The sequence below is a fragment of the Lissotriton vulgaris genome, chromosome 3_2 (assembly GCF_964263255.1).
Source record: "Lissotriton vulgaris chromosome 3_2, aLisVul1.2, whole genome shotgun sequence".
Taxonomy (NCBI): Eukaryota; Metazoa; Chordata; class Amphibia; order Caudata; family Salamandridae; genus Lissotriton; species Lissotriton vulgaris.
This window is the reverse complement of record NC_141690.1, coordinates 243360344-243383403: the sequence shown is the minus strand read 5'-3', so window position 1 is coordinate 243383403 and position 23060 is coordinate 243360344. Positions and strand designations below refer to the sequence as shown.

The 23060-nt window shown below is 46.2% G+C and overlaps 1 protein-coding gene across 3 annotated transcripts in view; it reads left to right on the top strand.

The window, feature by feature from the left end:
• The first annotated feature begins 404 nt into the window (after positions 1 to 404).
• Positions 405 to 23060, top strand: part of LOC147725600 (5-hydroxytryptamine receptor 7-like) — a 228279-nt gene continuing 205623 nt past the window's right edge. Inside the window, exons 1-2 of one of the 3 annotated variants that reach the window (XM_086964297.1) lie at positions 405 to 1135; positions 2344 to 2912. In XM_086964297.1, coding sequence (XP_086820423.1) covers positions 2404 to 2912 — 509 coding nt within the window. In that variant the 5' untranslated portion in view covers positions 405 to 1135; positions 2344 to 2403. Of the gene's footprint in view, positions 1177 to 1241; positions 1327 to 2343; positions 2913 to 23060 lie in introns of those variants that run through there. The other 2 variants (XM_086964296.1, XM_086964298.1) reach the window with 2 other exon arrangements.

Here is a 23060-nt window from a genome sequence, read left to right as displayed (position 1 = left end):
AGTATGAACAGGCACGCTGACTCAGAGGAACACGTGTTTCTATGCTCTTCCACAGCCTAAGGTGCACCCATTTCACCCAATATCAATCCAAGTTAGTGCATGGTTTTCAGAGAGCAGTCCTCGGAAACAAAGAGAGACCACCCGCTCACTGTTTTGGAGATGTGCCTTGTCCGTGTTCTAACTCGAAGGAGTATCGGGTTACAGACTTTAGACAGGGGAAAAGTATAAATAAGGCGTTCGTCTGTAGGTCGAGCCAGCGCAGCTGTTGACGATGCGGCGCCTGCTCCCCTCGTCCTCAAATAGATCATAAAATCCGTAAATAACAGCTGGGCGCCGTGTATCTGGATAAAAAGAGTTAAGCATCTAATCAAATCCCACAAAATTGAAACTAAAACCTGTGCTTTGCAATATCCTGGCTAATGCCAATGTGTGTGTTGTCACCAGGCGCACTTTCCTATTTTCCCACATGATGAATGGTGCAAGAGGTGACAGGGAAACAAAAGCACACCTTGCTTGGGAGCAAAATGTGGACACCTCAAGTGTTAGTTTGCGCTTAAGGAGTGTCCTCCACCTGCATGCCTATGCACCGCGGGGCGCAGCGGGGGCAGCAGGCCGAGAAGCTGAGCCCGGCGTGGGCTGCTGCCGCCGCTGCTCCGCGCGCGGGCTCCTGCCGCCTGCGCGCACTTTCCATTGGTCCTCCTCGCGCGCAGAGAGGGGCTGAGCTGACGTCGCTGCCGCTTCCCGCGCGCCTCCTCCTGGGGTCCGCCAGGTCAGGGCTGACTCGGAGCGTAGCACGGGAGCTGGGCAGCAGGGGGGTGTGTGCGCGTGCGGCTGCCACAGCTGCAGAGCCGCTCCGAGGCAGCGCGCGGAAGAGCCCGGTGTGTTCACGCGCGCGTGTGCGCTCTGTACAGCAGCTGCCCCGCGCGCGGGGCTCTTCCCAGGGTCCCGGTCCGCGTGCGCCCACGCGCCTTTCAGCGATCACGTGCTAGGTCTTATTGGGAGACCCAAGCCGGGGACAACCCGCACCTTCTGCGGCCGGGAGAGAGCCTGCCAGATGTCCAGGAAAGGATGCTTCTTCCCAGAGGACTCGTAGGAAGCAGCCCGCGCCCAGTGCAAGGCTGCGGGAGAAGCAGAGGTAACTCGCCGGCGCCCAGCACGCACAGCAAACTACTTCACGTGAGTGAGACGGGCATCGGGGTTGTGTTTGTAGGAGTTGCATGGGTTTGTTTGTGCTGCTGCGCAGTTTGCACCCTTTCGCTCTTAACATATGGAAGCCCATCACCGCACAGTCATCAAACGGATGCGTGTGCTTCAATAGAAGGAATTGTTGTTCTTATATAATAGCCTCATCAGGGAATTGAATAACCCGTAAATCTGTGATAGGTTAAGGGACTGAAGGGCAGCACGGTAGAGGGATCTGAACAGGATCACACAATTTGAGCGAGAGTGAAGACTGGTTTCGAGCTCATTCCAGAAGTCTAGCACTTAGCAAGTATAACACACTTCAAAGAATGAAGCCAGATCAACACTATACCTTTTCACAATCGAATGCCCAGTTTTTGTATGCCTCAGTTCTGGGGGTTAGCCGGTATGTGGGCTTCCTATTTGGCAGATAAGGGGGGCAGGGCACGTATATATACAAGGCACTAAGTTCTCTAACGAGATATATATATATATATATATATATATATATATATATAAATATATATACATATATATACATATATATATATATATATATATATATATATATATATATATATATATATATATATATATATATTTAGAGTCCTACTCATCTAACTTAGTTCCCTTTAGCCCTGACTTCGAGATACTGTCATAATGTTGAAAGAACAGGCGCATTAGTGAATTAAGTGCATTATGGTACCTAAAGGAGCTGCAAAGAGCAGCCAACCTCTCCAAGCTCTGTAATATAATTTCCATGTATATACTGTTCTACTTTATTATGATAATGTTTAATGTTCCACTTTATCTTCATAAACGTATTTTCCTTCTCCTAGCAATAGTTGAACTTAGATCAAAAGGAGGAGACTGTAGGCTATAAGCAGTGATTGCTATTAGGTCTGGCAGCTGGTGCTGGAAGTTCCAAGTTGCATGGCTGCGATGAGAGATATTCTTTATCTGATGGAAGGCGCTATGCCGTTCCTTCATAATAACCTGTGGCACATTTTGTTGGGGGATTAGCTTAGCTGAGCAGCGTGCTGTTCTTTGAATGCTTATATTTTGCTATCTCTGAGAAGGCACATGCTTAGAGAACATGCTGCGACAGGGAAAGAAAGGGTTCTGCTGCCCATTTATGATTAGCACATCTCTTCTTCGCAGGAGTCTCCACGCAGAGCTGGGTGAGTTGGGCTCCGGTTTTCCATCTCTTGGCCCAGGAAGATGCTGATACTAGTCCATCCAAGCCAATTTTTGGAGAATCAACTCTCGCTGGACAAGCCGGAGCAGCTCTGTGCCACCCCGGAGCTGCTGCCCTCCTCATTCATGACTGAGGCCCCCTCAACCCAGGTGGAGCTGGACTCTGCACTGGCCAACGCCACCAACGCCACCGCCGAGTGTGGCGACGAGAGCCTACTCTACGGTGAGGTGGAGAAGATCATCATCGGAGTCGTGCTCTCCATCCTCACGCTACTGACCATCGCCGGAAACGGGCTGGTCATCATCTCTGTCTGCATCGTCAAGAAGCTGCGGCAGCCCTCCAACTACTTGGTGGTGTCGCTGGCCGCAGCGGACCTGTCCGTAGCTTTGGCAGTCATGCCCTTTGTTATCATCACCGACCTGGTGGGGGGTGAGTGGCTCTTCGGCAAGGTCTTCTGCAACGTCTTCATAGCCATGGATGTAATGTGCTGCACCGCCTCCATCATGACCCTGTGTGTCATCAGCGTGGACAGGTGAGAGTTCTTTGTGGTCAGCCAGGAAATGGCTAGAGTTGATGACTAGACAGTGATGTGCTAGACTAGTCCATTCATTCATTCCTTCATCATTCACAGGCATGGCAGCCTATGAGGCCAGTGACCAGAGGCTGACACAGTAGCTTTAATAAGACTTGTGCTTATTTAGCACAGACTACCCTTCTGGATTGTCTATGCTCTTTGCAAAGTGTGTACCAGAACTGCTATCATCTAACATGCTTGGCACACATTTTATAATCTGCTGATTGGACCAACAGATTGGAAGCTGTTTCCTGTTTTTTAATCTTTGAAGTGAAAACATTAACCCAATGCAGAGACAAGTGGGAGGAGGGTGTGAGGGCTGGCTGGTAGGGTGAGGAGCACCATACTGCCGGTAAAATAGATCACTGCAGTGAATGTTGCAGTTCATACATACATTTGGTTCAATCATATCAACCTTTTCTCTTTTTTTAGGTAGACAAAATGAGTATCACGAAGTTCATTTCTTGGCACTTTGTAATAAAGAACTTTGAGAGAATTGTTTCATTGTGTGATTCACAAATGGTTAAAAGGACTGTTGTTGTACTAAACATGAAAAATACAGATTTTGATACCTGGCTTTTGACTAACCTTGAATTTGGGGGTGCACAAGCTCGAAGCTCCAATAACGTGTTATTGTCCGGGTTCCCAGGAGAGTGAAGGAAAGCCATGATCTCTTTCGGGTCAGAGTTGGAGAGGTCGGGATAGTAAGGGGTGTTGGAACAAAGAGCCGCAGTTCTGTCAATTTTGATTATTTTTTTTAACAGGTAGGAGGGGAGGAGTTTACTAAACAACCAAAGCACACTTTTGGCTTCAGGGAAGATAGAAAACGCCCTTCCCACGACTGCTGGTCTTGCAGGACGGGTCGAAGCAGGGTCGTAGCTATCATTAGTGCAGCTGTCGTAAGTGCAGCAGGTGCAGTGGCACCAGGCCGAGGCGCGCGAACGACCCACTGCACCGCTGTTATCACAGTCTTTTACTGCCAAACTGGTGGGTCCTTTTCCTCTGGCATTCATTGCTCCCCATGGCATTCCTGCAACCCCACTGGAGGTAAGAGTGTTTACTGCCCCCAGATAAAGGGGGAAATATGGTGACTTTCGGGTCTGCCTGGGTCCACGTCTGGATGGAGCTGTGTGAACTAGACTTCTGTGATATCAGTTCTGCGCCTTTTTTGTGGGAGCCGCCCGATGCTTACCCAGGGATATGCCATGCATGACGACCTGGGCACAAACCAACTCACTTTGGACGGGATAGTTGAAATAAATCTCACTTTTACTTAGCTAAAATGAATACAACAGGGACACAGATTTGTGTTTTGGCAAATATGAAATGGGGATCTAAATATGTATCTTCTGAAAGATGCAAGGAATATACTACCGGACTTTGATGGTAGTTATGGGAACTTAAACCATCACGTTTCTGCCTATTGTGCCAAAGCGCTCTCCCGTCCTTTTAGACGCTCCACACTTCAACTTGAACACTCTTACTGTTTACTGAAACACCCATTCGCCTTCTGTTTTATCTCTAAACTCTCACTTCCTCACCCGTTTACCCGTGCCTCAACATTCTTTAACATCTAATATTTACTTTTATCCATTGTTAATCCAAGGCTGAAAGACATACTATAAATACATTTTATGAGAATCATTTCTTTCCATGTAGCTGTCAGCCACAGTTTTGCAATTAAGAGGTCTCGCTACTCTCCAAATCCATGGTACTCCTTTTATCAACCTAAAAATGAGTCATCCAGTACTCGAACCTGTGAGGTGCGGATAACACCCAGCTCTCAGCAGCACGTCTTTATCCCACTGAGCTGTCTCATCCACTCGAAACAGAGATGCATCAGTCGTCAGAATCCCTGACCGCTGCTAGGCAGAGCTGGCTTTAGATTTGGTGGCGCCTCCCAGGCCCCAGTGACAGCTTTTTTTTCACGGATTCCCTCTCTGCATCTCATCTCTCTCGAGCCGCACTCTCGTTTGATTTCTTTCATAGCGCCACGACGCCACTCCTTCCAGTGCCCGGTATCATGGACTTTACATCACGCATATATGAGGCAGACAATAAATGAATGCGTCAGACCTGCATAGGAAATGTTCTCGAAGACAGTAGGGGTCACAGGCTCTAGGAGACATACGTAACGTCAGCCATATTTGCAGGCATTGTGTGTTAAGAGTGCTTCATCGGGAGAAACACATTTTGGGACAAATTGACTAAGTTTCCACCCAGCAGCGTGCAGTGACCACAGCTGCTGCACTGTGTTATGTGGAAAGGCGAGAGCACAACGGGGTCCTCTCTTAGGAATTGGCCCTGTGGCTCTGCCCCTAGTGAGGGCTTATCTTCGGCTGTCCCTGTCTTGTGCCCAGGCACGCACCCTTGCAGCATGGTGCCAGGGTTTGCACGGATGTCAAGCGTAGGATTTGTACTGGAAGAGTTCCCTTCAGTTTTGTACTGGAAGGCTGTCATTCCAGTACAACATTCTATGCTTTGAAAAGGTCTAACGATTTATCACTTTGTTTGTGTGATGAACAGTTACGACTGCTTCGAGGAGGTGTCATTTTTTTGAGGCAAATCGCTTTCTGCCCATGATAGGAGATAGGGGTTAGCATTGCAAGCCATTGGTGGTTGCACGGGAATGTCCATGTACCATCCATCCTTTACCCCACATGCGTTACTCCGCACTGCCATCACCCCGCAGATTTTACAATACAAAATCTATTACAACGTAGTGCTTTACAACGCAAACTATTACAACGCATTCCCCATTACGCCACGGTAGAGTTAGAATAGTAATTTGCGTTGTAATGGGGAATGCATTGTAATAGTCTGGGATGTAAAGCCCTGCGTTGAAAAAGATTTTGCAGTGTAAAAACTGCAGGGTAATAATGTTACTCAGAGTAAAAGTGTGCGGGGTAAAGATCCTATTCACCACCCATGGTACGCTCCCTTGACGAAGTAGTGCAAAGTAGAGCATAATGCTACCCACATTACTACAGGCCTACTTTCTTGCACAATTTAATATCTGCTCTGGAAGTAAATCCCAAAACAGCGCTGTGCACGTGGTTTGTGTCTGTTTTGTGATTCAATTCCGGTGCGGAGTGTAGTATCTCAGGACGTAAAACGTGACAGTGTTTGGGGTTGCCTGTACTGATACAAAAGTATTTCTACCCAAAGGGTCCCTTTCATAAAAACCTTTGAATGACGAAAGATTGAACAAAAGCGAACAGGTTCTGAAGCTATACCCTGCAGTCTGCATGCACCACTGTGATACCAGTTCATAGGTCACTGTACGATAGAAGCGCAAGCAACAGAATCATTTCTGTAGCAAACAGTAACCCACTGATGGAGCTAAAAAAACGAATCTGTGATATGCCTGCTTCAGGTTATGATTCACAGCAGGAGCATCGCTCTCTGTGCCACTTAAGAAGGAGTCAAAACTGACACGAAACAAATAGATCTATCCATCAAGTATGCTAATCACCAGAGTCATCATGCTGTTGTTATTTTTACCTGAAAAATGCACCGCACACCAAGGTCTCGGCAGGATGTTCTTATCTCTCCTCAGCCTGTCATGCACACGGCACCCCTGCGAATTTGGCGCCCGGTGCGATGGCACCTGTTGCACCTTCCTAAAGCTGGCACTGTCGATAGGTATTCTGTGACTATTGTAGTAAAAGGCGAGTACGAGTTATGCCTCATGCCATCATTGTCTAATATTTAATGACATGTAGATTTGTAGTTCCCTTACCTACATTACTACGCCTCAAAGGTCGCGTAGGAATCCCATGAGTTGAGGTGTGAACAAGACTTTTCACTTTACAGCCTAGATTATCTAAACATAAGGGCTACTTTACTCTACATATGTCTCAAAAATCCTATCAAGTTGTATTCACTCCAAGTCTCGAGCTTCAATTCCCTTCTCCTTCCATTTTCTCATTGCTCACCCTCACCCCTCTATTCATAACCATTAAGCCCACAGGGATCTTATGAATTAATATTGGATGGTGAAAACCTTATAACTGTGAAGAAATAGTTTGGTGACTCGGTGCACTGATGTGTCCACTGCGAGGATCCGTGTTTCCTCCCAAAGGCACAGGGTCCAATCCAGAGCAGGTCTACTCTGCCTTTAATCCATCTGAGGTTGATAACATGAGTGCCATTTTAGCTGGTTAGAAATAAGCATCTGTTGTCTGTCAACAGCGTCACCAGACCTTCCCGATGCCTGTATTAGTAATAGCTGCAGTAGTAAAAATAGTATCATGATGGAAATCTAGGGAGCCGATTAACACCAGTTTTGATGTGACGTACTTATGCAGCTTCAGGAGTACTCCTGACTCAAGCAGTGCCCCTGACTAGTGCTGTGTTTTACTCATGGAATCCAGGAGTACTGCACTAGTACGGCACGCCTCTTCACAGATACACCTCTGTGAGTTAAACCTACAGGGGCATATTAGCAAAGGCGGAATTGCAGCTTTAGCTGCACTTCTTGCTGCTAAAGTGGCGATATTCCTACCGCCCTATTAGCAAGCTGTTGCCAACAGCTGTTGGCGACAGCTTTATGGCGAAAGCAACCGTTTTGGTGCCACTTTGCATGTCAGCGATATTCATCACTAATGACATGCAAAGTGGGCGTTCCTCCACACCACCCCATGGCAAACACTCGCTAACACAGTTTAGGGTTATTAGCAAGGCTGCACAAGACTCACCAGGCGAGCTTGAAAGCCGCGCTAAGCCCCCTTTATTGCAGGTTTGTAACACCTGCTAAAAATACAACTTAGCTGTCTTTAACATGGGAGGTGGATTGCATGGCTGAGACCATACCTGCCTATCAGCAAGGTTTGCAGTATCGCTGGTAAATCATCACTAGTTTTCCCACGATATCGCTGGATTTATTATCGCACTATCTCGGCGATAAAATCCTGGGATAGCTGGTGTTAAAAAAATGAGCGCTAAGCGCGCTTTGCGATATTTATCACAAAGCGTTGCTAATATGCCCCTCAATGCCTTGTTTGCATATGATATCTAGTGGCTCAGTGCACTAGTTCTTTTACCATAGGGGTCTGTGCTCGACCTCATGGTTTCAAATTCTGGCAGGTCTACTCACCCTTTTAGCCTTCTGAGGTTGATGAAATGAGTACCGTTGGGTAACAATAAACATCTATTATTCAGCGCCAAGATACCTTTCTGCGTGAATGTGCACTTTACAAATGCACGTTATGTATGTATATAATGCTGCCCTATTAACCCAACCAGCCTGTTGTGCTAGTTTGTTTGGATTTAGCTGTGAGTGAAAGGCAGGATTACAGCTCCGGCCTGTAGAGACTGAGGAATCTGCTGTACTATCTGCTGCATTGCTATTAGACCTAGTAGGCTAGTTACTAGAGACTGGGCCCTTTAGACATGTTTAACTAACATCATTCATTTTATTACTTATTGTTGGAAATGGCCCTTTGTAGGGTTATCCCCAAACCTTTTGCTTTTCCCTCCTATTTTTACCTGACCTGTTTGTGCTGGTTTTTAGGACTCTCTGCACTTTACCACTGCTAATCAGTGCTAAAGTGCATGCACTCTCCCTGTATATTGTGATATTGATTAGTGTTTCCATGTTTGGACATTTGATTTACCTGTTAGCCCCTAGTGAAGTGCACTGTGTGTGCCAAGGCCGGTGAATCAAATACTACTTGGGAGGCCTGCAGAACTGATTGTGCCACCCCCGTGAGTAGCCCTAAAAACAGTAACTCAGACCTGCCATTGCAGAGTCTGCGTGCAGTTTGTAACTGCCATGTCGACTTGGCCAGTGCACACACTTGCCAGTCCCTAACCTTCCCTTTTCTTACAACTCAGGCACACCTCAGGTGTACCCCTGTGGGCAGGGTGCAATGTTTTTAAAAGGTAGGACATGCCCTGGTGTGTGTGGCGTGTCCTAATAGTGAATTACGGCCACTTTCGTTTTTCACTATTGCAAGGCTACCAGTTCCCCATAGGACAGAATGGGAGGTTTGTTTATAACATCTTATAACCATAACTGGCCCAGGGAGTTCGGTAAGAAAATAAAATTTAGTATGCCTGAACTCAGAATCTAAAGATGCATCTTTTAGTGAAGGTGATTTTTACATTCTGCGTTTGAAAATACCACTTTTAGAAAGTGGGTATTTTCTTGCTCAGTCATCTCATGTGCCTCTGCTGGAATGTGGATTGCCTGTCTGGGCTTTGAATGACAGAAGGCTGGGGGGACCGAGGGGCTCCAGATAGTCTAGGTAGGTCAGGAAAGGGCTGAATAGACCTGGGCTGTGATGGGGGGGGGGGGAGGGGGGGGATATTTCCTTGCACCTCAAAGGGCCTGGTCTGCCTCTGAAAAATGCCCTCTCCAACTCCTGCCAGGAAATCACACCAGCGAAGGCAGAACTGGTTCTGGCCGGGGACACCCTCTGCCTGAAAGATCAAAGGATTTTTAGATACAAATACTGGGTCCCAAACTGCTAAACTTTAGAACTCATCTGGATCAAGAAGACTGCCAAGAAGAGGAGCCAGAGAAGCTGTGAAAAGGAACAACTGCTTTGCTGGGTGCTTTGCTGGGCTGATCTGCAGTGGCTGCTGCTGTCTTGGGCAGTGAAAGACCTGGATTGGACTTTCTGTCACTTAAATTGTGAGTCTCTCCAAGGGCTTGAGGTCGAGGTTGCCCCTGTTCACGAAGTCTCAGGAACAGCAAAGACTTCAAGCACTTCTGCCCGCGGCACTGGGGACTGTGTGCTTTGTGCTGTAACTGAGGAAAACCCAATCAACCACGTCTAGGACGCCGCTGCCGACTCTGTGTCCTGAAGGCACAGCAGAGGGCAGTGCCGCAATGCCGCACCGGAACTCTAGTCTCATCGACGCCGCCTGCTGATGCCGCCACCGCTCGTAAGTCACCCTACGCCCTGCCCTCATCCCGCACCACAGCCTTGGCCTACCGACACCGGCACCATTGCCTTCCACTCGTCAGCCGACGACAGTGCTTCAGCAACGACGACGATGCTGCTTGCACCGTGACCTGCTAGCACTGCGACGAGCAAGGAGAGAATAAAGACTGGAACTATGCTGTGAACCTGCTTGTGAATAATCTCCAATGATTTGTGTGAGCTTGCCGGCTTTTCTGAAGTATTAAGGACACAAATACTTCACCACCAGCTTCCTTGAACTCCACTGCTGGGAGTTCTGACCTGCCAGGAGGTGCCTGCTCCAGTTCTGGGCCTCTGGAGGTTGTTCCTGATGCTGAGAGCTGAAAAAACGTGAAGAAACCATCGCCGTTTCAGCACCTGTTTTTCTGATGCAGCACCACAAAGCGGGAGATATTTCAACGCTTCACCGTTGTGTGGTCAAAGAGTTGACGCAGCGCCTGCCAGCGGCTGATAATGCACCGCACGTCGAGTCCAGTGCACCTACGTCCGAGATCACCGCACCGAATCCGATGCAGGCCCAGCTGTGCAGCCTAAAGAATCAACACATAGTGGGACCGCGGCTGACGAAATCAGCGCAGCAACTATTTGCCATCACTGCATCGACTTCCAGGGTGTCCCAGATTTCCACACATGTCACCTGTGCGGGAAGTTTTCTAACGCATCACCCACAGACCAGAGCTCTCTGGAATTGGCACACCACTTCTCCCTACTGTGGGGATTCGGCGCATCACTTCTGCATGCAGCAGAACTGTTGCATCATCTCCCTAAGGACTCAAGAAATTACGCATCACTTTGTTTTTCAACGCTTCCCTTCTCTGCAGCTGTTTGGCCTTGTGAATTTTGACGCACCTAAAGATACATTGTGTAAAATCTCGCATCCATGGATTTCTATGGACAGATTTGCTTGAAACCTTTTAAAGGTCAGATTTTGAGTTGTGTATGTTGGATTTTTGTCCTTTTAGTCTGGTTTGGTTTAGATAAAGATACTCTATTTTTCGAAACTGGTGTAGTGCAGTGCAGTGCTTTATTTGAGCAGGTGGTTTCGGGTGCTTAGCACCAGCACTTAATTATCAATACCACACTTAGGACAGTCTGCCACATGGTGGTGCTGATCATCTAATTTAGAGATGAGCAGAACAACGGTTGTTTATAAATACAATATACAATAAAAATTACTAATACCTGCCTCCCCAGCCACTCCTTTAGCTTTGGGGACCTGGAATAATATGAAGTGTAACACTTGCAGGAAAGAGAGATGGTTAGTAGTTGTTTTGGCAGCAATGACAGGGGAGATTGGTGGTGCAAGCTGCAATGGCCTACTGGTCAGGGACCTGGCACTTATTATTTTACAAACTAAGCGCTGGTGTGGTGTCCATGTGTTGTGTTTTAACTGTGTTACCGTGTGTCTGGGTGCAAATACTTTACACATTGTCTTTGGAATAAGCCTGTCACCAAGAGGAGAGCGGGGGTTATCTAAAGTGTGTAACTCAGTTCTCCTGACTAGAAGCAATTGTCCCTACTTAGACAAGGTGCATACCTCTGCTCACTAGAGACCCCCATTTCTAACAGGACTCCTTCTAGAAGCTGCCAGAAAACTGTAGTCCAGGCAGAGGCCATATCCAGGCGTTTCTATTGTAATGTACTCTATCTTGGAGTCCCCCAATGCAGATTAAAGGAGCTTCAAAGGGTGCAGAGCGTGGCAGCACATTTACTGTTGCACATCCCTCAACACTTGTCCATGGGTCCAGCTGTGGCTAACCTTCATTGGCTCCTGTTGATAAAGAGAGTGACTTTCAAAGCCATGTGCTTTTGCCAGAACATTTTTAATGTTAAACCCCGATATCTGCATTCGCTGGTTAAGCCTTATCGACCCAGCAGAAGGTTCTGGCCTGCAGAAGCGGCACTTATGGTGGTTCTGAGGGTGCAAAGAGCACAAATGGGAAGTTGCTCTTTTAGCTTCGTGGCTTCTAAACTCTAAAATACTTTGCCTCTGAATCTGAGACAGGAAGGCGCCGGATCAGTAAGAAACTCAAGACGAGGCTTTTCAGACAAGCCTGGAGTAGGTTGTCTCTGGCGTTTTAGACTTGTGTTGTGTTGAATGCCTAGCGTGGGAACACTCTGAATGGGGTAACCAGGCGCTCTATAAATTCCTATATTATCATCATTATTATTATCACATGCAGGAACGCTGCTTCTCATCAGAAAGGTAATAATGCATGCCCCCATTCCTTAAAAGCACGCAGGAATACTGCAGCTGACCAGAGAAATCAATGACACCAGGCAAAGAGACTTCCACAGTGAAAATAGCATTTGGGGCGTAGTCACTTTAGGGATATGGTATTATTATATTTCTACGTCTCACTTTTAAATACCATGGACACAACCATGAGCAACATATGTGGTGACTTATTAATATTTATAAGTGAGGTTTTTCCCTATCAAAGGGGTTAGTTTGACAGGTAGGACTGCAGACTTAAACTGCAGCAGTTAGGCGTCACTGGTAGACTCGAAGCCATGTTTTCTCATGGCACAATAACACCTTAACCATGGCAGAAATTCCGCAGCGGTACTGGGCGTTTCATTGAGTGGGCGGGGCCGCGTCTGCCAACGGACGTGCGCAGCACTACGGAGGTAGTGCTCGCGACGGCCGTTGGCGGACGGGCGCAACAAAAGTGTTATGTGACGCTACCTACTGGTGACATTTAAGTTTCTATTCCATGGGTGTACTTCTGCAACCTCTACCATAGCCTTATAGGAAAGTTAAATATGCCAGTTATGAAATTAACCACATTTGAGGGGTCAGAGTCATGCACCAGGCCAGATTAGAAATGTCACATGCAGAGAGTCAAAAAAGACGCCTCAGTTCATGGAATGGGGGTAATCATGCACAAAATGGTGTTTTTTACAATATATAAGTGGGTGCTAAATTGATGACAGCCCATCGTTTTTAGTCACAAATGGAGGTAAAATACAATGGAACATATCCATCACTTAATCCTCCTTTGTATTACATCACAACCTTCGGTATCCTGGCAAACCTGAATTTTAAAACCCTTTTCTTGTAGTTGAACTCTTTAAATAGCCCTGTGCTGTTTCTCAATGGACAGAAAAGGAGTGAGCAAGTGGGGAAGAAGCAAGAAAAGTGATAAACCCTCCCCCAAATAATAGTACAGTTTAATGTATTCACGCTTTGCCTCGCTCTCTCCAAGTAAGAATACATATATTCACAAGATATTAAATATAATACCATTGCAAAAAAAGTCCTGGCTGTTAGACACACCCTGAATCCCTCCAGACTCTGAGCCTTTCAAAAAAAAAAAAAAAAAAAAAAAAAAACCAAACTCATGATGAGGAAACGCTGTGCCATATTTGGCCAAGGAAATATTAAACCGAGCACCAGGGTTTTACTAACAGCTTCCCAGGAGCTTAGGTAGAGATTAAATCAATTTAAAGTCCTTCAGAAGTGTGAGCTGTCCAAGGTCCTCTTAAGTGAAGCTAATTTGTCAGTTTCTTGAAATTTCAATTTACTTGTCTCCAGAAGTGGTACTTAAGCAGTATAAAACCTCATATATTCTGATTATTTTCAAAAGATCGAAGTCTGGTTTTGCATTCTATTGTTCGTACCTCATTGCATTACATTGAAGCTGTTACTGATCCCACTTTAGAGAAGCTTTGTATTTAGAGTCTGCCACACGCTGAGCACATTCACCTATTGGCACTCTGAACTGCGAGAGAAGTGGGACTGTGCTGCCTCCCTGCAGTTTACCCTCGGCCTCTACTGGAGCATCAACTGGGTTTTATTAATCACTTCCGCTGCCTCCGATTATAGCTTATTCTCAACTTCTGAACTGAAAAAAAAGACACAATAATACGCATGGGTAATCACAATTATTACTAAAGTTATCGGCTAGCTATTCAACTATAGATTGCCTTATTGCCTAAGTCAATAGAACTCATGATTTCAAGTTGGGAAGACTGCGATAGCATCCTACATACATATCTGTAGCCTGCAGGCTGCAAACACGTGTCTACAGCAGGTGCATGAACCCATTGTTCTGTCTTACTGCAGAATAAGTGTATCTCAAGCATAATTAGTAACTCTATTTTTTCCTTTCACATCTGCTTCATTTTTCTTCAGCATGATACCCTCCTTTTCTTTCACACTTCCCATCTGGTTTAGGCCCCCACCCTATTCCAACAGACTATTTTCGACTTGTTATGTCTGGCTGACTAGGAGACTGTCTTGAAGACATATTGTTACTAATTCTTGACTTTGTACTTATTGTGGGTTTTACCTCTACGGAGAGATGTATTACCCCTCGCCTCAGTCTGTTGGCTTTTTGTTGTATCATTCGACATCCTTGGAGTGCTTGCATTGCCATACGTCTGTTTTGTATCTTAAAAAAATGCAATTATCACACATTCAGTGCAGCATGCATTACAAACAGAAAGTAATGTATCTCGATTTTTTTTTTTACATGAGTAGACTTTCTAAAATGCTTTTTATCAGGACTGATGTGTGAGCCTGACTGTAAGGCAGCCACCTAATTGCTTTTTTGTCTTTATACATTGGTACAGGCTGACCGCAAATGACCTTCCCAGTTTGACCTGCAAGGTCCTATAATGAGCTTTAAGATGCCCATCTTTTTGCTATTGTCACTGCTGCTCTTCTGCCGAGTGGCAATGTATGCTCCAATGATGGTGTGCATAATGCTCCCACTGGGCACGTGTTCACATACCATAGCCTCTGGTGGGAGCATAATAGGAAGCATCACTGGAGCTGTAGGGCATGCTGAAAGCAGGCACATTGTAGTGTGCTCCAATCGAATGTTTTTTATAAATCACATGACCAGGCGCATTAACTATTGTCCGCTTGCAGAGCGCATCTCTCATCCTGTTTTCTCTTGAATTTACTCATTCACTCATCTCCTCAACACAGCTGTCGATTACTCCTTTCCTCGAAACTTCCTCTTACTCAACACCATCCATGACCACTTCCCACATCATCACCATCATTACCGTTAAAGTTAACTTCACCCTCTTTGTCACTACAAGAACTATTACCATTACTGCCACCACCATTATGACCCCACCATTATCACACTTACCATTAGCACCATTAGCAACCACACTTTACCACCACCACCACCACCACCACCATTAAAACCAGCATTACAATGCCCCTATTACTAACACCATGTCAGAATTCCATCATCCTGCCACTAGGTGGAAATCATGAAGGTACTGGGAGGTCCTGCATTTAGACTTCACCTTGTAGGACACACTCCAGTGCACTGCACACCTTTTGCACATTACGTTCCAGTCCTGGTTTCCACTTTATCGTCCTGGTAGATTATATTACATGTTGTCTCTTCTGTTAGCACACCGTGCTCCCATCGTGTGCAGGTGGTGGTATTCAATTTAGAATTATGATTCCTGACTTCTTTAGATACAAGGACTTATTCAGTCTTGCTTCCTCTACTTGTTGCACTCTAAATTGCATTCCACACTTCGCTTCTGGTTTCCCTGTCCCCCTGTGTGTGCCTGATGGCTTCCATATCCTTCGCTTCTCCAAGTTCCTGTGTAGTATTTACTTTATTGGTGGTTCCCCTGACTCCCTACCCCTGGTTATTGACTCACATCTGGCACTCTCTGCACCTGTGCTCCTCCCACGAGCTTCCAACTATTTATTCAGTGTGAGCTGAGAATGCAGCAGTTCGCTACAGTCTTGTCTTCTGAGGCCCCACTTATGTTTCGTAAATTTGTATAGTGCACTATCATCCACCAAGATATTCTGGCATTGAGCAGGTGTGTGTGCCTCACCCTCCCTATGGTAGGTTGTTTAATTGACAAGCTAGACCTTTCGGAAGAAGATAGGAGGAGGCTCTGATGTTGAGTGGGAGGTCCTTCCACGCTTTAGGAGCCACGGAAGAAGGCCCACGTCCTCCTGATCCGGTTCTGTGTATGTGTGGGATGTATGCGAGTAGGATTCCTTCAGAGTGAAGGTGTCTGGGTTTTTGGTGGAAGGAGATGCAGCTGTTCAGGTTGGTGTGACCTACTTTGTGGAGCGCCTTGAATGTGTCTGGGAGGAGTTTGAAATGAATGTGTTTGTGTGTTGGGAGTCAGCGGAGCTCCCTCAGGTGTGTTGTGATGTGAGGTCTGTGTTGTCGGATGAGGATGAGTCTGGCTGCCAATTCCTGGATGGTTTGTATTCTTCAGGTGAGTTGCTTGTTGATCATGGCATGGAGGGTGTTACTGTAGTTCACTTGTGTCTTACTGCTTTAATGTCAGGCTTGCTTCTTGGGTCTATGTAGCTTGTCTTCCTTTTATGTCTTGCTCTCTACTTCCTGCTTTGTTACTTTTACTTGGCCTTCCGTTATCTGTTCCCTGTTGTTGCAGCGTTTCTGTCCCTTCTTTTAGCCGTGGTCCTAGTTCTGTCTGCTCATTCCTTGTCCTGCTCTTGTTGGTGTGTAGGACTCTAGGGCCAGAAAAACTAAGAATGCATTTCGTAAAAGGTGGTTGCAAATTTCTCACTGACTTTTACTGAATCCAAGTTGGTTTTGCGAACTGACCTATGTACTAATAGGTCGGTACACAAAAACCCAATTCGTAGAGGGTCGCAATTCGACCTACCTCATGAATATTAATGAGGTATGTCTCAAATTATGAACCACTATGAATCACAGCCATCATATGGATGGTGGCCTGGTGATATCAGCAGACCACCATGTATGTCTGCTTTTATATAAAACATTTTTTTTAAAGCAACTCGTTTTCATTAGGAAAATGGGATGGGTTTTAAAAACAAAAATGTAAATTGCAACTAACATTTGTTAATCAATCAATCAATCAATCAATCAATCAATCAATCAATCAAGTACTTGTAAAGCGCACTAACATACCCGTGAGGGTCTCAAGGCGCTGGGGGGGTGGGGGAGGGGTGATGCTACTGCTTGAAGAGCCAGGTCTTGAGGAGTCTTCTAAAGGTGAGGAGGTCTTGGGTCTGCTGTAGGTGAGTCGGGAGGGTGTTCCAGGTCTTGGCGGCGAGGTAGGAGAAGGATCTGCCGCCGGAGGTCTTTCGTTGGATGCGGGGAACAGTGGCGAGGGCGAGGCTGGCGGAGCGGAGCTGGCGGGTGGGGGTGTAGAAGCCGAGTCTGCTGTTCAGGTAGGCTGGCCCGGCGTTGTGGAGTGCCTTGTGTGCGTGGGTGAGGAGCTTGAAGGTGATCCTCTTGTTGACGGGGAGCCAGTGTAGGTCTCTCAGGTGGGGGGAGATGTGGCTGCGGCAGGGGATGTTGAGGATCAGTCGGGCGGAGGCGTTTTGGATGCGTTGTAGTCGACGTAGGTGTTTGGCTAAGATTCTTGCGTAGAGTGTGTTGCCGTAGTCCAGCCTGCTGCTGACGAGGACCTGTGTCACTGTTCTTCTTGTTTCGATCGGGATCCACTTGTAGATCCTGTTGAGCATGCGGAGGGTGTTGTATCAGGAGGAGGAGATGGCGCTGACCTGCTTCGACATGGTGAGGGAGGAGTCGAGGATGAATCCTAGACTGCGTGCGTGGTCGGTGGGTGTCGGTGCTGTTCCCAGCGTGGTCGGCCACCAAGAGTCGTCCCAGGCTGAGGGGGTGGGTCCGAGGAGGATGACCTCCGTCTTGTCCGAGTTCAGTTTCAGATGGCTGCTCCTCATCCAGTCGGCGACGGCCTTCATTCCCTCGTGGAGGTTGTTTTTGGCGGTGTGTGGGTCTTTGGTGAGGGAGAGGATGAGCTGGGTGTCATCGGCGTAGGAGATGATGTTGAGGTCGTGATTGCGGGCCACTTGTGCGAGGGGGGCTATGTAGACGTTGAACAGCCTCGGGCTGAGCCCTGGGGGATGCCACAGATGATGTTGGTGGCTTTGGAATGGAAGGGTGGGAGGCGGATGCTTTGGGTTCTGCCGGAGAGGAAGGACGTGGTCCAGTCGAGGGCCTTCTCTTGGATTCCGGTTTCTTGGAGGCGTGTCTATAGTGTTCGGTGGCAAACTGTGTCAAAGGCGGCTGACAGGTCCAGGAGGATGAGGGCTGATGTTTTGCCGCTATCCAGTTGGCGTCTGATGTCGCCTGAGGCGGCGATGAGGGCTGTCTCGGTGCTGTGGTTTCATCTGAATCCGGACTGGGATGGGTCTAAGATATCGTCCTAGAGGTGGCGGGCCAGTTGCATGTTGACGATTTTCTCGATGACCTTCACCGGGAACGGGAGCAGGGAGATGGGCCGGAAGTTCTTGAGGTCCTTGGGGTCCGCCTTGGGCTTCTTGAGGAAGGCGTTGATTTCGGCGTGTTTCCAGCTTTCTGGGAATGTCGCTGTCTCGAAGGAGATGTTGATGATCTTCTGTAGCTGGGGTGCGATGGCTGTGTCTGCTTTGTTGAACATGTGGTGTGGGCAGGGGTCAGATGGTGATCCTGAGTGGATGGAGTTCATGACCTTGCGTGTCTAGTCATCGTTGACGTAGGACCAGGAGGTCAGGCGGTTGGTGTGGGTGGTGTTCGCAGCAGTGGAGTCTGATGTAGTTGGGACGGTCGTGGCGTTGAGCTGTCGTGGATGTCAGCGATCTTGCTGTGAAAGAAGGGGGCCAGTGAGTCGCACAGTTCTTGTGATGGCGGGATGTCGTTGGTGTTGGCACTGGGGTTGGAGAGTTCCTTCACAGTGCTGAAGAGCTCTTTGTTGTCGTGTACGTTGTTGTCCAGGCACTCTTTGAAGGAGGATCTCTTGGCTAGCCTGATGTGGTGGTGATGTCTGCGGGTGGCGTCCTTGTGGGCTGCGTGGCTGTCTGGGGTGCGTTCGTGGAGACATTTCTCTCCAGTTTTCGGCGCGGGCCGCAGGGGAGCAGCGGCGGTAAGGAAAGAACAGAATAGAGACAGTGAATTACAGACTGAAGGGGCACAGAGAAACAGTGAATTACAGACTAGTGGGGCACAGAAAAAGAATAAAACAGAACCCAGTGAATAGCAGACTGGAGGGGCACCGAGTCAATCACAGGCAGACTCGAACTCACGGAACCTGAGCGGCAGCGAGGGTGGAGAGGCACAGACGCACAGGTGGAGCTGTTCGGCGTGAGGAGCGACCTGGCCAGCAAGCAAGGACAGGGGTCGCTCTCACTGCTGCGCAGCGGCCGCCATTTGAGGTGGGGAGGGAGGGAGGAGCAGCTGGGAGGCGGGAGCGGGGCAGCGAATGGACGGTGAGGGGGGGGCGGAGCCGCAGGGAAGCAACAGCGGGAAGGAAAAATGCACAGAATAGAGACAGTGAATTGCAGACTGAAGGGGCACAGAGAAACAGTGAATTACAGACTAGTGGGGCAAAGAAAAAGAATAAAACAGAACCCAGTGAATAGCAGACTGAAGGGGCACCGAGTCAATCACAGGCAGACTCGAACTCACGGAACCCGAGCGGCAGCGAGGGTGGAGAGGCACAGCGCACAGGTGGAGCTGTGCGGCTTGAGGAGCGACCTGGCCTGCAAGCAACCAGAGTTGGCAGTGGTCCCTGGGACCGCTGCCTACTCTTAAAAAAAAATTCTTCAACATTCTTAAAGCAGAAAGGGTTGTTTGTGTGTGTGTGTACACACACATATGTGTGTATGTATATAAATATACAGATAATATATATCACATTTTACATTATTGCGAATACATTATTGTGCACCTTCTATTTGATACCATGAAAAATGTAGCATGTTCTAATTTCTCTATGTGACTGGAGCTGGAAACATGCAAAATGTGCTAGCCTATTTGTTTAGCATCTATTGCCATGCCCTTCTTTAAAAAGAATCATTTTATGATCTGTTTTGGACAAAGAAGAAGATAAACATTGCTCCGAGTTTACATGTTGGCTTCAATAATAATAACCTTTCAATATATATTAAATAATTTAGAAAATGTGTTTCTCTTATTTGACAACCTCCCTAGGTCTTCACTTTCCCTGATAAAAAGAAAGCTACTTGGAAAGTAATCCTTTGAGCTGTTAGCTGACTGCAGGCACGTGTCTTTCTTTCATTTCCTTTGAGCTTCTGAACGAGAGTTGTCATCAAAGATTAAAAATTCCTTTGTCCTGGATCTTCCATTCTCAAGCTTTGCAGATTGTTTGTGTTCTAAATTATCAAAGCGTTCCTTGGTAAATCTTGCAAGATAATTATCATATGACCCTAATCTTCAAAAGTCCTTCTGTGTATGCAGTGCTAGGAAATGTTCAATTTCCGGGCATATTTGCAATTTTGTTTGACAGTTTTCAAGACAAAAATACTGTTAGCCAAGCCATTGTTTCTTTCTAGGCTAGTTTTTAATCCACTCTGTGACGGCCATAATTCTGATATTGAAATGGGCACCTTTCAGTTTATGAATGATGAATCATTCTCTTGGGCAGCGCTCTGAAATCCAGTCAGACGGAGTTCACGATTCATAAAACAAAAAATAAATACATATATTTATATTGGACCATGTTTTGGGGGTTAAACTCTTTCTAAAAGGAATCTGAGTTTATCACAAAAAACCCAGAAGACGGGCATTCTCATCATGCTCCTCAGAGCACATGCCCTACCAGATAGTCCACACACCAGGCAACAAAAACACTTTAAATAGAATTCCTTAGGCCACCTAGTACAGCACAGGTAGACTCGTAGGCGCAGATCCTCACTACTATTATTATCTCCAGTTACAAAACATTACCAGACTACGGCCTATGTCCGATTCCTCAAAAACAGAGCAAGAGGGTACCCTGGTATAATGGCAAAATGCAAGCTGTTTAAATATGTCTAACATAAGAGAGGATACCATAAGATTACATTAGCAGTATGTTATTGCACATTATTCACAGGACTCAGATATGCCCCCTAGCAAGAACAAATATATAATAAGCAGTTTATTCCCACCAAATACTTCTTCAGTATCTAATTCTATTTCACATGTACGTTTTTGTCGGTGATTGTTCAGTGTGAAATCCCCAGTGGTTTTCTTTATAAATATTCAGTATTCTTTAAACATCCATATTGTTTGTGTGTTTTTTATGAATTTCCCTTTCTTTAGGCTGAACATATGAAAATAGAGATATAAATATTGTAGATCATAGAGTTTGGATGTTCCAGGAGATAAATACTAGAAATAAAGTGTGAGCACTGAGAACTGCAACACTTTGAGGACGTCGCTACACCATGCCAGGCTCTGCAGTTGTTCCCTTTATGGATTTCCTATTGCTGTTATGTTGAGCTTGGCTGTTCACTTCAGACGCTTGAATAATTCTGTCTGGAATAGATTCTTTAGAATTTTTAAATGGAATGAAAACATCTTCCTAAGCTAAGTGTCAAATGACTTGTCAATGTAACCGTGGTTCATATCATGCAGTTAAACAGCAGAACCTCCAAGTTTGGGGTGTAAGGTTATCATATATAATAATTCTAACATTGTTAAAATCTTTGTCTTAGTGCTTAAAGGAAAGAAAGAAAAAATGTAGGCATGCATAAAAATTAATATATGATAATCAAACGGAGAGAAAATATTTCATTACCACTCTATTAGGCAATGCTGTTTTATCTTTTGTTCTGTGGTAAACTGTATTATTTTATGGCATTTGTTTGCACAAAATATTACAATTTGGGAGGATCTTTCAGATGTGCGCTCCTTGTAGTGTTTCTTTGATATTCCTCAGTGGTAGATATTCTTATGTAGAACGTTTTTAGATTTTTTCTGAAGTTGTTAAGGTATGGTTCACTTACCATAGTCATGGGTATCTTCTTATATGTGTACTAGCAGCCCGTCCTGACGTTGTCCGGGTAAGAATTGCTGCCGGCCAGTAGTACATTGTTTTGTAGTATTTCGTTTTGATAGCATTTCTTATTTGTGACAGGCCTGTGAAACGGATGTACCATGTTACTCCGCATACTTTTACTCCGCATACCGTTACAACGTGACTTTTACAACGCATACCATTACAACGCATAGCGCTTTGGGGTGCTGGATAGTGGTAAGTATAATTTACTATTCTAACTCCAGTCCCCGTGGACCCTAGGGAAGGTGTTGGATAGTAAATTATACTTATTCCCTATCCTAGAGCGCCCCCCCAGCGCAATGCGTTGTAATGGTATGCGGAGTAAAAGTCGCGTTGTAATGGTAGTGCGGAGTAAAAGATGCGTTGTAACGGGTGTATACCCTGTGAAACGCTCCGATTCACAGTGCACTGCTGATGCATTTAAGAGTGTGCGTTCAGTAGTGTGTAAACTCGAGTTTCCCTACTTTATTTTTCCTTGCAATATTATGTAGCGCGAACCTGACAACATGGCATGAGCACAATTTACATTACAGAACAACACATTCATTTATGGTAGGCACGGGGAGACAAAGCGATTTGCCTGGAATCACAGGATGTTGAGCTGATGCCGAGATTCGAACGTAGCTCCCCAGCTCTAAAGTTCGCAATTCTAGAACTTGTGGCGGGAGGTGTGTCTAAAAGTGTATTTCGGTGCTGGCCATCAATGAGAGAAACCTGTGCATTTTTCAAATGGGTGGTGAAAAAATATGAGTATGTTGCTGTAGATGTGGGCCGCCGTGCCACCAATGTACTTACAGGGGGAGGGTAAACACCCATTATTCCGCAACTTTCATTTCCGCATACCATCACTCCGCATACTTTCATTACGAAAGTACCATGCCTCCGCAATGACATTATAACGCATGGCATTACATTTTATATGCTTTTACCTTGCATACATTTACAACGAAATTCGCTGTCAATCCATGAATGGTAAAAGCATGTTTTTTAATGTTTGGATAAGGTAAGTATGGGTATAGGGGTATATGTTTTGGGGTACTGAGGTATATGTTTTGGGGTGTTTGGGTATTTTAAGGGTTCAGATATAGTTTTGGGTTATGAGGTACAGGGGTAGTTTTAGGGTTTAGGGATAGGTATGGGTTTTGGGGTACAGGGGTCTTTTAAGGGTTCAGGGCTAGGTTTGGGTTTTGAGGTACAGGGGTATTTTTAGGGTTCAGGGCTAGGTTTGGGTTTTGGGGTATAGGGGTATTTTAGGGTTCAGGGGTAGGTTTGGGTTTTGGGGTACAGGGTTATTTTTAGGGTTCAGGGCTAGGTTTGGGTTTGGGGTACAGGGGTATTTTTAGGGTTCAGGGGTAGGTATGGGTTTTGGGGTACAGGGGTATTTTAAGGGTTC